Genomic DNA, 15,000 nt, shown 5'->3' on the forward strand with positions numbered 1-15,000 from the left:
GCAAAGATAAAATGCTAAAGCGTTTAGAAATCTGGAAGTATGACTGCAGGTGAAGTTACACGTGTTTTAAAAAGTATTTTCTACATTTCTAGTAACAGATTAAATAAATTCCTACATTGTCAACAGAAAAAAACACTCTTGAAAAACCATCCAGTCATCTTAATTGCCTCTGAAAATAGACATGGTGAGAGAGCAAAGCGATTCAGCAGACGAACTTACACCTGACAGCTACTCAATCTGCAGCCATCACAACATTGGCCTCCACGTAATACTCAATCTTCTTACGTAACTTAAACATACAAGTCCTGGTGGCAAAGTTATTCCATTGGCGCAGATCTTGTATGCTATATATAGAAGGTGGGTACATGCTGCCTCCCTCACACTCCCCTCTGCATCCGGGGAGGAAATGGCTTCGCTCAAAGCTTTCCTACATCTGTCAGCCTCGATTTTCATCTCACGTCTGGCAGCGAGTCACCGCCGAGAGGGAAAGATTTGATAAGGAAAAAAAAGGTTCTGTACTAATGCATCGAGAGAGAGAGAGAGAGAGAGAGAGAGAGAGAGAGAGAGAGAGAGAGAGAGAGAGAGAGAGAGAGAGAGAGACCCACAAAAAGACAGACAAAATAAAAAGAGAATCATGGCAAGGTGAAGGATAGAATGAAAATAAAAAAAAATTATAAAAACGAAGAAAATGTAAAAATGGAGACACAATGCAAGCAGGAGGAAAGCAGCGCACGGGAAATAAGAAAATACGTAGAGGTTTCTGAAAGTTGGCGAGAAAAAATAAGGTAAAGGAGGACGAGGATTGGAGGAAGAAGAAGAACGAGGAGAAGGAGGAGGAGGAAGAGGAGGAGCACAGTGATGGAGGTGTATCAGGCGGCAATTCTAAATTATAGTCTTTCCCTACCACCTGCCACCACCACCATCTGTCTCTGCCGCTCCCTCCACCTCTCCTCCTACCTCACCCTCCACACCACTACTGTCACCACCACTTACTCCACCGCTCTTCACCACCACCGGAGCACTTCATTTTCCACCAACACAACCACCATTTTCTGATGTGCTTGAAAACTATCACCACTATCACCACCACTACCACCACTACCAACATCACCTCCACCTGCCACCACCATCACCACCACCTGTTGTCCCCCCCCCCAGAGTCCCCAGAGCCACCTGAGCACAAGGCAATCTTCTGTAATATTGAGCCTATGAACTTGTAACCTGTAGCGTCTGTGTCACTACAGTTGGGAGGGATTTGGTAGCAATGGATGGCGAGCATTATTGAGTTGTGGTGCTGTGTTATACAATGTTGTTTTGCTTTGTGTTTTGTTTGGATAGTTTACTGTTGTTTGTGAGTGACTTGAATCTATCCTCCATTGTCCTCTTCTTCATCATTACCTTACTTTACCTAATGTTACCTAACCTAACCTCATTTAACATCACTTAACTTAAACCTCATTGTTCTTTTCTTCATCATAGTTCATAACCTAACATAACATAATGTACCTTAATTTAATCTAACTTAACCTAAAGCCAACTAATCTCACCTGAACCTCACATAAACTGATTAATAAAATGCACTACTTAATATCTTCTTTACTTCTCAAATCACCATTCATTGTATTCTGTATAGGATTTTTATTTATATGAAAGAAAAAAATACTAATCACATCTTTATCCAAAAACAACGAACATTTCTTATCATTATTGTTTTAAGATCAGCTTCTTTTGACCTTTTTTGTCTGTGGGTTTTTCACTTCTCTTTGTTTTCGTCCCCTCCTTTACATTAGCCGGTGGTGGTCAGTGCCAAGCGTTCGTCCTCCTTTACTCTCCTTCACTCTAATCAAATAATCTCTTTCCTCCCTTCTTACTTCCATAATTTTCGTTCCTTCATTTGTCTGTCTTGACCTCAGTGGTACAAGCAACGTTTTATCTCCTCTCCTTTTCTTCCTCCTCCTCTTCTTTTTCTCCTCCTATAGTTCCATCTTCTTTCACTTCTGTCTTTCTTCTCACTTCATAACTATGCTTTTTTTCCTTTTTCTTCTCCTCTTATTCAACAACCATGCCTCTTCCTTGTCATCCTTCACCGCCTCTTTTTTCCTTCTTCCTCTGCCTCCTCCTCATTCACCTCTTCCTACTCAATAACCACGCCTCCTCCACCTCTCTACCATTCTTACTCTAAAGTCACGCCTCCCTCTCTTCTCCACCATTCTTGCCTTTTTCTCTTACTCTACATGTCTTCCTTTTCTCCTCCTTTTCCTCCTCGTATGCGACAACAACACTCCTTTCAGCTTTTTTCCTCATTTCTTCTTTCCTTTCCTCTTCTCCCTCCTCGTATCCAACAAAACACTTACTCCTCTTTTTTTCCTTCTTCTCTTTTGCCTATCACTCCAAAGCCACTCCTCTTCCTCTTCCTCCTTCTCCTGCTCTTACTCCTCCTCCTCTTCTTACTTCTTCTCCTTGAGGTCAAATTCCTTCCAATCCTTTAGCACCCACAAGGAGCTATTGATCCTTTTCGGAAGAGTCGCACTGCGGAAGGTCATTGCCTAAGGTCACATAGGTTAAGGGTCAGAAAAGAAGGTTCCAAAGGTCATGCACTTCTGACCCCTAATAAAAGTGAGAGCAGGTGTAATGTGACCAGTTTTTTTTTTTTTTGTGTAATCTCTTTCTTTTCTTTTTGTGGGGAAGAAATGTTTGTTTTCATTTGTTTGGTCTTGTAATTATGAGTTGTTTGTTTAGTGCTTTAATTTTTTTTTCCGGTGTATGTGGTGAATAATTGTGTTCTTTGTGTTGTGTGGGGCTTTGTGCTGTCTTGGTGTGTGTGTGTGTGTGTGTGTGTGTGTGTGTGTGTGTGTGTGTGTGTGTGTGTGTGTGTGTGTGTGTGTGTGTGTGTGTTATTATTATCACCGTCTCCTCTCCAGTATTAGTTATCAATCATATTTAAGCTTTTTCCTATTTCGTTTTCTCCTTCAACACGAAACACATCAGTTGAAGTTAACAAACATACGAACACTCACTTTTCTCACCATTGAAAATCCCGTTACTGATTCCTTCCACGTGCATTCTAACCATTTCCATCACTCTTACTACCAGGATTACAAATATCACTCTAACTATCAGGATTACACACTTCTTACTATTAGGATTACACACGTTACTCTAACTATCAGGATTACACACTTCTTACTATTAGGATTACACACGTTACTCTAACTATCAGGATTACACACTTCTTACTATTAGGATTACACACGTTACTCTTACTACCAGGATTACACACCTCACTATTACTATCAGGATTACACACCTCAATTTTATTACTACAAAGAACTCAATTTCTACTCAATTTTACCTTTTTTTTTTATCAGTTCCTCTGACGCCCTTTTCTCTTCCTCTCCCAAAGCCTCCCCTCACACCTCTCTTTAACCATCCATTCCCCTCACTCCCACTCGCCCGTGACCCTCCCTCTCCCCTTCATGGTGTCACACTCTCCCTCTCTTTTGTCTCTCCCCTCAACGCAATCAACATCCCCTCCACTCTCCACTCCCTCCGTGACTTTTCTCTCTCTCTCTCTCTCTCTCTCTCTCTCTGATACTCCTTTTTCTATTTTTCTAGTAAGGAACAGCCATTGTAATAAAAACAAAATTGTGCTTCCTACTCTTACTCTTCTGCCTCCTCCTCCTCCTCCTCCTCCTCCTCCTCCTCCTCCTCCTCCTCCTCCTCCTCCTCCTTTTCCTCCTGCAGGCACCTCATCTCTCTCCCTGCCACTATCATGCAAAATTCAATGACTTCAGTGACACACAAGATAGTTAAGAATTCCTCTCCCCAGCATCACATTCTCTCGCTATCAACAGCGGCTCCTAAAGTTGTATTCTATTTGCCTTCACAAAAACATTGTCCCCAGAAGACACATCACGAGAGTGGAGGCGTCTGCTGGCTGTGACTCTCTCTCTCTCTCTCTCTCTCTCTCTCTCTCTCTCTCTCTCTCTCTCTCTCTCTCTCTCTCTCTCTCTCTCTCTCTCTCCAGGAAAGCCAGACATGCCTCCGTGCGTGAGGGGATGCTGATCGTGTTGTGTGTGTGTGTGTGTGTGTGTGTGTGTGTGTGTGTGTGTGTGTGTGTGTGTGTGTGTGTGTGTGTGTGTGTGTGTGTGTGTGTGTGTGTGTGTTTCATGTTCGGATGTGTATCACTATTCTATTTGTTATTTAATGAATAGAAAAGAAAACGTGAAGATAAGGAAGAAAATAAAACGGAAGGTAAAAAAAGCAAGGAGGTTAAAAACAGTTCACCCTACGGAGAACAGTAACACAAAAGGGCAAAAATAGAAAAATAAGAATATTACTCACGATCGACAACTTTAAAAAGACAAGAAAAAAAAACAATAATCAAATAAAAACGAAAAAAAAATAGATATGAAAACATTGATAGGATGAAAGTGCCTGGAAAAAATTACAAGCAAACAATAACAACGCACAAACAACATTTAAAAACCAAACTAAAACAATAATTAAAAATAGGACATAATAAGAGATAACGTTAGCATAGAGTAACACAGATACTGAAGTCACTCTCACTCACTGTCCTTCATTCCGTCTTTCCTGAATCTCCACGGGGCGAGGCAGCAGAGGATTCCATTTGGGGCTCAGTGATTGGCTGGCCATTGTGATGACGTCAGAGATACCTTCCCATTGATTGGCTATCACGTTTGGCCTTATTGGCTCTCTATAATTATAATTTCGTCAAGGACACACACACACACACACACACACACACACACACACACACACACACGTTAACAAGTCATGCAGTCACGCATGTTAATTACTGTTACTGATAAAGAATTGATAAAAGAAAGAATAAGATGAACGAAATGAAATGTGATGTGAACCTTTTTAAGTATTTTTAGTCTTTAGGGAATGGGAAACTATAGGAAGACTGTGAATCAAAGGAAAGAATGCAATACGAGTTTTTGTCTCTCCTTTTAGATGAGAGAATAGAAGACGGTGGAGAAAAACGAGGCAAATGATGGGCAATGTATTGTAGCAGTAGTACCATTCTTTTCTTCCCGACGTTTAGAAAATGGGAAACTATGGGAATGAGAGAAAATTGAATGTGAGCCTCTATCAGTGAGAGACAATAAAAATATCTATAAGGGAAAGAAAATTAAACGTGTGTCGTGTTATTTTCTTTAAGTCGCTGTTCAGTGTTGTTATTTTCGTTACTTCCGTAGTATTATCTCTTCAAGTTTACGTGAAATGAGTTTTGACGAAGAAAATGAGTCGCCGATCTCTCTCTCTCTCTCTCTCTCTCTCTCTCTCTCTCTCTCTCTCTCTCTCTCTCTCTCTCTCTCTCTCTCTCTCTCTCTTAATCCTTGTCGGTATTTCGTAATTCGTGTTTTCAAGTAGTGGTTAAGTTACTGGTATGCAATATGATTTTCAAATGCCACACAAATTACTAAGTTCTCAAGAGCGTTTCCTTAATTGATAATAAAAATAATCACGTTAATCTACCTCTAGAACCACAAAAACATCCTTAGAAACCCGTGTAACATCAAAAGTAATGGAGGTGTTAGTAGTAAATCATGTTAATCTGCCACTAGAACCACAAGAAGCATCCTTAGAAACCCATATAACTTCAACTAGTACCATTAAAAGTAGTAGTGCTAGTAATAATACAAAAATCATGTTAATCTGCCACTAGAACCACAACAACATCCGTAGCAACCCGTGTAACATCAACTAGTACCATCAGAAATAGTGGAGGTGCTAGTAATAATACAAAAATCATGTTAATCTGGCACTAAAACCGTTAAAAAACCCAGAAACCTTTGGAACTTCAACTAGAGGTGCGGGACAGAAGCGTTTCAAATAACCTTAAGTGTAGCAGTAGTCCTTAAGAGGATGAGCGCGGTTGGGATGTTCCTGGTGACTCTTAACGAGATGGCGCGAGGCCCGGTGGTTTGGCAGATCGAATCAAGAGGACGCTGGGTTCAATGAGACGTGGAATGGAGAAAGTACACGCTTGGGATATCTGGATTGGCTGCAACATGTGTTTGTGTGTTGGTGTGTCTGTGTGTTAGTGTGGCTGTGTTAGTGTTTGTGTTTAGGTATGTGTGTGTGTGTGTGTGTGTGTGTGTGTGTGTGTGTGTGTGTGTGTGTGTGTGTGTGTGTGTGTGTGTGTGTGTGTGTGTGTATGCCCGTGTGGTTTGTTGTTTGTGTTTTCGTGTCTGTGTATTTGTGGCTTTGTGTGTCTCTGTGCACGCAGCGGTGATGGTAAAGTTGAAATTGGTTAAGTTAAAGCCAAAAGGAAGTGTAGGCTGGTAAAAGGACGCATTGCCGACTTTTAAAACTACTTGCTCTTCCAACACTATTTTTAAAACACAGATGATTAACCCTATTCTGGGCAGTATTTTTGTTAGTACCATCGCTAGAATCCCATCTAGCTTCACCTAGAGACCTTTGAATGAACGAAATGGAAATGTGGTGCAGAATAATTTTGGAATATAGAAAGAAGTGAGAGAAATAATCGCAGATGAACGTTCAGAGTCCACATCCCAGACAAATAAACAACACAAGAGGGGACAATCAGTGTTAGAAATGTAGATGAAGAAGAACGGAAATGATAAATTGTGGCTTTAGGCAGAATATGGTGAGGGTGAAGGATGAAGGGGTGTGGATGAAGAAACTGGTGTGAATTAACAGCGCTTTCTATAAGGATAGTATGGGGAAAGGATAGCGGTGGGTTGGATGATGTACTAAAAGTGAGTGAACAGTAACGGCTTCTGGGATGAGAATTGTGGTGTGGATGAGGTACGAGTTATACAGTGAGTAGTGGAGGGGAGAAATAGTGGCAGTGATACAGACAGTAGTGGTGCTTGTCCTATTTTAAGAGGGACATATACTACCCACGAATACCTTTTTAAAAACGCAAGAGTAGGGATAAAAGTGTCTTCTTGGCATGTCTCTGAGAGCTTTACGTAGCCAGCGGAGGAAAGGAACGAGCACACAAGCACATTTACAAGTCAAAAACACTTTTTAAAACACCCTCAAAATGGACGTGTTTGTTATTGGGACGTGGGATTCTTTAGCCAGCATGTTCCATAATTCCTAGAGAGAGAGAGAGAGAGAGAGAGAGGGGGGATAGAGGGCGGCTCTTTTCACACACACACACACACACACACACACAAACACAAACACACACACACACACACACACACACACACACACACACACACACACACACACACACACACACACACACACACACACACACACACACACTCACTCACTCAAACACGTATACACACAGACACAAAGACACACACACACACACACACACACACACACACACACACACACACACACACACACACACACACACACACACACACCGCAGTCTGGTTGAGTTGAGTAAATGAAGGAGGAAACTATGATTGAGGTCTCGCATTTCTGAGCTGTGGTAGACGGGAGGTGAGGGAATATGAGGAGAGGAACTTCCGTGCTGCCAGACTGGTGTGGGACTATGAAGCCTCCATCATGTGAATAGGTCCAATCAAAGCCGAGATCCAGCAGTCGGCGAGAAATTGGTGCGGCGGAGAGAGGCAACAGCTCAGTGCAATCTTTAACCAACGAGAGGGAAAGGGGAGAGGAGGTGAGATGAATGGATGTGGAGGGGAAGAATAGAAACGAAAGCCGTGGGAGGTTAGAGAGGAACTGTGGGGAAGGGAGGAGGATGGAAAGAGACTATTTAGAGAAAGGTGGAGAGAAGTGGGTAGAGGAGAGATGGTAATGAATGTGGAGGGGAAGAATGGAAAGGAAATGGTTGGAAGGTTATAGAGAAATGGTTTGAAGGGATGAGGAGGGAAACAGGGATTTACTTAAAGGTGAAAGGAAGGGGAGATTAAAGGTAAGAAAGAGGATGGAAACTAGAGAAAGGAGTGATAAAGGAAGGAAAATAGAAGAAAAAGGAGGAAGGAAAGATATTGAAGGAAGAAAGGAAAAGAAGAAAGAATAGAGAAGAGATGAAAAGGATAAAAATAGAGAAAAACGAAGGAAAAAGAGAAAATATACTTATCGGCAGAGAGAGAGAGAGAGAGAGAGCATCCCTGTAAAAATTTACCCGGAAGGTCTTAAAGCGAATAGCGATGGCGCAATTCCAGCCCCGGTTCAATCTCTAAATCGGCGGGAAAACGACGAGGAGAACGAGCACGACGAGGACAACGAGGACCTTCAAAGCCTCAAATCGTGTCGTGGGCTGACGAGTCTCGCTCAAGAGTCACTCAAGCTAATAAATGTCTCGGTATTTCCTGCATCGAGTAACTTTTTTTTTCTGCTTCTTAAACTTACTCGCTTTGAACTTTTTTTTTGGCGCGGACTGGAACTGGTCTTGGGTTTTTCTTAGCGCTGTGATCTTTTTTTTTTTATCTTGTTTTTTTTATATGTATTTATTAGTTTGGGTCTTTCTTTTATTCATTCCTTTATTTTTATGATCAGAAGTTGCACAATTGAATATTTCTCGATGGTAGACAAACAAAATCTTGAGTTTTATTTATTTTCTTAGTCGCATGTTATTAATACGTAAGTGTGTGTGTATGTGAGAGAGAGAGAGAGAGAGAGAGTAAATGAAGGAATAAAGATGGAATTGTAAAAAAAAGGGAAATAAAAAGGAAAAAGGAAAATGGAAATCACCAAATACGAAAACCAAACCCAAAACCAGAATGAACGAAAAAAGAAAATGAAGAAAACAATAAAGGAATCCCTTACCCAAAAAATAAAACAAATAAGAGAACGTTCCCTCATTATACACAAGGAAAAAAAAAAAAAAAAAAGCCTCACACACACACACACACACACACACACACACACACACACACACACACACACACACACACACACACACACACACACACACACACACACACTTGCATCACTGCTCGAATTAATCTTCTCTCCTTCCTTCTCTGCAACAAACAGCAAGTTCAATGTGTGTCTGTTTCTTGTACGTAGTGTTGATTTTTGTGTGTCTGCACTGTCATGCCAAAACGTCTCCTGGCTTCCTCTTCTCTCCCTCTCCCTCTCTCCAAGGTGAAGGGAGAGGCCACAGAAGGTTCCTCTCAGTGTCCTCCTCTCGGGGTCCCACTCATACTAAGTTGTCCAAGGAGGTGCACTGCTGTCCCTCCCCCCTCCACCCTTCGCTGCGGCCCTCAGTCTCCCTCCCACTCAAGGGGCGAGGCGCTGGTGTCCCTGGCCTCGTGGCAAGTTGAGGGTGACCTGAGTATGTCCGTCTGTCTGTCTGTCTGTTTTTGTGTGTATCTGCCCGTCTGTCTGTCTGTTAGCTTATCTTTTGCTGTTTTTTTTTCTTGTAATCTCTCTCTCTCTCTCTCTCTCTCTCTCTCTCTCTCTCTCTCTCTCTCTCTCTCTCTCTCTCTCTCTCTCTCTCTCTCTCTCTCTCTCTCTCTCTCTCTCTCTCTCTCTCTCTCTCTGCGAAAGACAGACAGGGTTATCTTGATGTGTAACCTTTTCTTTTCATTTATTTCCCAGTAACTCTCTCAGTGGTCTTTGTATTACTACGTTCCCTCTCCAGTCACTGTCCCCTCCCCTTCAATATCTCAGCTATAACAGGGCTTCCTGCGTGTGTCTCTAACCCCTGTGTGTGTGTGTGTGTGTGTGTGTGTGTGTGTGTGTGTGTGTGTGTGTGTGTGTGTGTGTGTGTGTGTGTGTGTGTGTTTGTGTGTGTTATGTGTCACCTTGTATATATACGTATTCTTTGTTTCACCTCAGACTTGTATAAAAATTTCCTAAAAGATTTTCACAGCTTAAACCAAACCCCACGTAGTTGTCGTACCTCTGTTGCTAGTGAGGTGTTGAGTCAAGGTGTTGTAAAGCTGTCACTCACTCTCTAACTGCAATATTCTTTACTACATGTGTCCCTTGTAGCACCGTTGTAGCACTGTAGCGAGTAGACCTCCGGGTTATATATTCAATTCAGGTCAAGCCTCGTTAATACAACTCGACCCCCAAAAGTGTAAGAAAAGTTGAAAATTTAAAAGAAAAAGAGAATTAATTGACATTTGAAGTTTACCTCGACTTGATCTTACTGCTGGCGCTGGACACGAGAGTTCTGGTGTGGATATACAAATGCACACTCCATGATGTCTTGATATCCATTGCTGTCCCTGTCCAGACGTCAGTGGCGAGAGAGTACAGGTGAATTTCAAGAGAGTCAGTAGATCGGGACCTTTCGGGATCGTACTAACGAGGTAGGACTCACTGGCCCCTGCTCGCCTTTGTCTCCCTTCTTAACATCATTTCATCTTTCCTCCCTGCAGGACTTATCACATAATAGTCTCCAGCCTTCTCACGGCCGACGTGGCTCCATTCTCTCCACCATCTCTCAAATCGGAGGAAGCAAGGTATAAGACTGACCTTCTTCCCTCTGGCATGACTTATTTTCTCTCTACTACTGACTTGGTTTGCCCGCGTGATACTCTCAAAAGTCAGACCGTGGTAACAGGTGACGATCGCTGTGCGGCGTCCGGATCTGATCCTCTGCTTAGCGAGCCACCGCGAAGAGGGGCAGCTCCGGCCCGCTCCGTGCTGCCCCTCACTTTGGGGTCTTGTACCCAGACGGCGAGTTTCCTAAGCAGAAATTTCAGATCCGGTCCGTGAAACGCTTCTGGACTAATGCGGAAGCACCGTGGAGGTAGTCCAGACCGCTTCCCACAGCTCGTGCCTCCCCCCACCTCTGGTTTTATGGAAGACCGCAACACACCTCCCGCGGCAGGGTGGCGACAGCTGGGAGGTCGTGGCGCCGCCCACCACCCCCAGACGCCCCCATCCCGCCCGGGCAGGCTGTCCTGGTATACCTCTCCCCCTCCTCCTGACGGTCCAGAGGGGACAGAGTTACCGTCCTGTCTCTAAGATGGAAACACCTCTGCGGAAAACACGAGCGTCTCCATCTTGAGGCTGGGACGGGAACACGGCCCGAGGGACGGCTGCCAGACCAGAAATTCTCGGCCTTTTCCTCACACACTCCCAACCCTCTTCCGCACACACCAAATAATAATACATGGATGTTTGTATTAGGCCAGCAAACACAGTGACCCCCACAAACAGCCGTCAGTAAACAATTAAGAACTTGGCAAACACACACACACACACACACACACACACACACACACACACACACACACACACACACACACACACACACACACACACACACACAGATCAGGTCATGTCAGGTCAGATCACCCCCCTCCCCAGCCGAGCATCCCTGGTCTGGAAGCTATCCAACTGCAACAGCATCTTCGCTCCCCACCCCACGCCCCTCCGTCCCCGAGCTCCTGCACCCAGTCCCCCAATCCATCGCGGCCCACGTCCCCCATATTCCCTCCCTCTTACCCCGTCCCTGAGCCCCCGTCCGCATCCCCCTCTGGCCATTCCCTCGCACTTCGTTGCCAAGTTCATGATCACTAATTTAATTTATATTCCTTATATAGAGTTCGTGTGTTTTTTGTCATATTTATCTCTTGTTTGGTTGTTCTCAGACAAGAGTCTTGCGAGAGTAGAATACTTTTTTTTTATTCGGTAATGTGAGGGTTTATGGGAACGGTCGAGGCTCTCCACCACACTTAGTCAGCTGCAGTTTATAGCCCTCTAACTCCCTTAACTTTTCCCTCAGTCATCCCGGGGTTAGTTAAGGGAGACAAAGCCCCCCAGTATAGTCTGTTCAGACCGCCAATTAAACGCTTTCCCTTATCAAGCAACCACCAGTCAGGGGCAGAGTGACGGGGCGGGGCTTACCCATCCATCACTCAATGAAACGTATCCAAAAACTAGGAAGGGGCTGGGCTTAAACGATAATTAACCCTGAACAAACTGAAATTGCCTTTTAGATAGTGGCTACAAAATAAATAATGAAAATCGGGAAACAACTTTAAAAAAAAAAAAAATGAGTATGTGGTGAGGAAATGAAGACCGTGTCCCCTAAACCCAGGCATTCTCACTGGCATGGGACTGACCTTGAGTAGAGGCTTGCGTAGTGCCACCTGGCGACAGGCATGTGTTGTGCTCCTAACAAAACAGGCAACGCGACACCCATCCCCTCCCCTCCCCCCTTCGCCTAGTGGAGGGACACAATATTGCTTGTCATTACCCCCAGCATAAGAACTTGCGACCCCTTCCTCCCCCTCCCCTCCCCAGCAGACACCTCGAGCATCCAGGGGCCTTCTCGTCCCTCGCAGGCTGCCACGCAAACACCCGGATTGTTAAGGTTGCAGTTTCTGGTGATGCCTTTTTTTTTTTCTTTTCCTTTTTTTTTTTTTTTACTGGAGTCTTGAAAAAGCTCGCTATTTCATTCCATATCGCGTGTTATTTGTTTCTATTTATTCATTTTAGTTTGAATTGTTAGGAACATGTTGCATATGAGCGTCATCTCTTTTATTCCTTTTTATTTTTCCTACATATCAGCTTGTCCAGCATTCCACAGCGGACGGTGAGTTTCTCCACGTCACTCTTCCTTGACATGAAAATACAGAAACCTCGTCTAGTGTTGTGCTTGCATTTTAGTCTTTACAAAAACGTGTGTTTCCAAGATTACCTCTGTGTGTTGGCAGGAAAGTGGTGAATGCCCGAGGTTTTATTCCAGGTTTCAGTATAGCACGATCATCTATCCCACTGATAAACAAATATTGCAAAAACACAATATTGAATGAAAAATGTTGAGTCAACCTGAATTTTTACTATATTTTTTTTTGTTTTCAAGACACAGACAGACTCGATGGACATGGTGAGTTTCATATGATTTTCTTCCCTTTTCAACTTTTTTTTTTTCAACGGTACGAATGTTTCCAGCTTCCAGGAAGAGAAAAAATATGTGGAGCTAGAAAAGATATACATTTTACTTCTGAAGCATGAGTGTCTTCTTTCTGTGCTACGCCTCTCTAGTCCTTTCATCAAGTCTCTCTCTCTCTCTCTCTCTCTCTCTCTCTCTCTCTCTCTCTCTCTCTCTCTCTCTCTCTCTCTCTCTCTCTCTCTCTCTCTCTCCTCAAGGAATTTTTACCCACAATTTTCTGTTCTTTGTCTATGAAGTGAATGACCAAACTCAACTTATGGACCTCCACAGGATTTATCTTTTTATATATTACACTTAATTATTCCTTTCGCTATTCAGGAAAGGCGTAAACGAGGGGGCCTACCCGTGTGTGTGTGTGTGTGTGTGTGTGTGTGTGTGTATGTGTGTGTGTGTGTGTGTGTGTATGTGTAGATGAAAGCACACTCGGATGCAGGTAGAAACAGCATGAATAGTCCTAATTATGAGGACTCCAGGTGACTTACAAACCCGCCTGGTGTTCCTCGGGCGGTGAATGGCGCAGTGACGGGCCAAGTAGCGCAGTGTTTCATTGAGAAGGAAGAAATAGAGAGCGCGGAGGAAAACTAAAGAGAGAGAAAGGAAGAAATGCATGGAAATGGGGAGTAAGGACAGGGAAAATAAAAGAGAGAGGGAAGGAAGAAGCAAGAAAAAAGGGATGAAAGGGTGGGAAGGGGAAGAGAAAACGTGGAAGAGGAAAAGGACGAGAGAGGATATAAAAACAGATGGAAGGAAGTAAGGGAGAAAGGAATGAGTGAAGAGATGAGAGAGAGAGAGAGAGAGAGAGAGAGAGAGAGCGCGCACGTGAGGCAGTAAGCAGGGGATGAGTGGGGTTGAGAGGGATTTGCTGAGTGGGAGGGCGGCACTGGGACGGCCGCCCTTCACCTCTGTCAAGGAAATGATAAACGCCACTTTGCAGAAAACGAAAATGCTGATATCAGACTGAAATATTGAGAGAGAGAGAGAGAGAGAGAGAGAGAGAGAGAGAGAGAGAGAGAGAGAGAGAAGAATCATCTCCGTCTTTCATAATTCCATGATTCAATTAGAAATCTCGATAATTTTCATCACTACTTGATTTATTCGTCTCGTGTTTTCAAGTTTACGATAAAATGAAAAAAAAATGAAGAAAAAAACAAGGGGAACAATGCGCTTCATTAACTCTGCTTCACTGTAAACCACTGGAAATAAAAAAAAAAAAGTAGAACGAAAGGGAAAAGAAATTCTATCCGTGAACCGATGCTCTTTATCACTGAATAAAAGATTGGACAAAAGAAATAAAAGATAAACTGAAAATAAGTAATAAAGCCAATATCAAAACAGTTCCTAAGTCACTTTGTCCGAAATATTTCTTTCAAAAGATCAAAACCCATTGGAAAAGAGGAACAGGAGAAATATAGGAAAAAATAAATAGAATCTATCCTTTAACCTTTTAGTACCATGACGCGTTTCCATGTTTATTATGCTTACTATTTGCTGATTTCATGTAGCTTCAGAAATTAATGTGGGGATAGAATAGTGAAGACTGGCCACTAATCTTCTGACCTCCATAAACCCTTCCTAATGTCAATAAAACCGTCTAATCATAACCAAAACTCATGGTGAAAATGCGTCCCACTACTGAAGGAGCTATAGTCATAATACTGTGAGAGAGAGAGAGAGAGAGAGAGAGAGAGAGAGAGAGAGAGAGAGAGAGACAGGGGTCGAAAAAAAAACCGTACACCGTTTCCGAATATATTTTTTCAACATGTTCTCTTTTTATGGAATGTTTAAATGTCACCTTTATTAATGAGTGAATGAATGAATGAGGCGTGGGTTGGAGGGGCTGCCAGTGAATGGGGCGCCTGAATACACCACCTCTGCTCTCAATGAAAAGTATGAATGGATGTATGTTTTACTTTTAACGATTTTTCACTGGGTGTGCCTCGAGTGGTGGTGGTGGTGGTGGTGGTGGTGGTGTTGTGTGTTGCAGTAGCATTTTGATTTGTCTTTACTTATCTTTAAATATTAATCAAAGTTTTATTTTCCATTTTATTATCGTATATCTATTTATCTTATTATCAAGTATATTTGTCTTTTATCTGGTCATTTATCTATCTCTTTATCAGTCTATCTATTTATTTATCTATCAGTCA

General features: G+C 43.0%; 1 protein-coding gene across 2 annotated transcripts in view; it reads left to right on the forward strand.

Moving 5' to 3' along the window:
* The window catches only part of LOC123506570 (neo-calmodulin-like), a 290,436-nt gene that overhangs the window by 55,635 nt on the left and 219,801 nt on the right, over positions 1–15,000 (forward strand). Inside the window, exon 3 of one of the 2 annotated variants that reach the window (XM_045258777.1) lies at positions 10,326–10,409. The exons of the other annotated variant lie outside the window; for it this stretch is intronic. Coding sequence (XP_045114712.1) covers positions 10,326–10,409 — 84 coding nt within the window. The remainder of the gene's footprint in view (positions 1–10,325; positions 10,410–15,000) is intronic. 2 annotated transcript variants of the gene reach the window in all.

This window comes from Portunus trituberculatus, chromosome 20, assembly GCF_017591435.1.
Source record: "Portunus trituberculatus isolate SZX2019 chromosome 20, ASM1759143v1, whole genome shotgun sequence".
Classification (NCBI taxonomy): Eukaryota; Metazoa; Arthropoda; class Malacostraca; order Decapoda; family Portunidae; genus Portunus; species Portunus trituberculatus.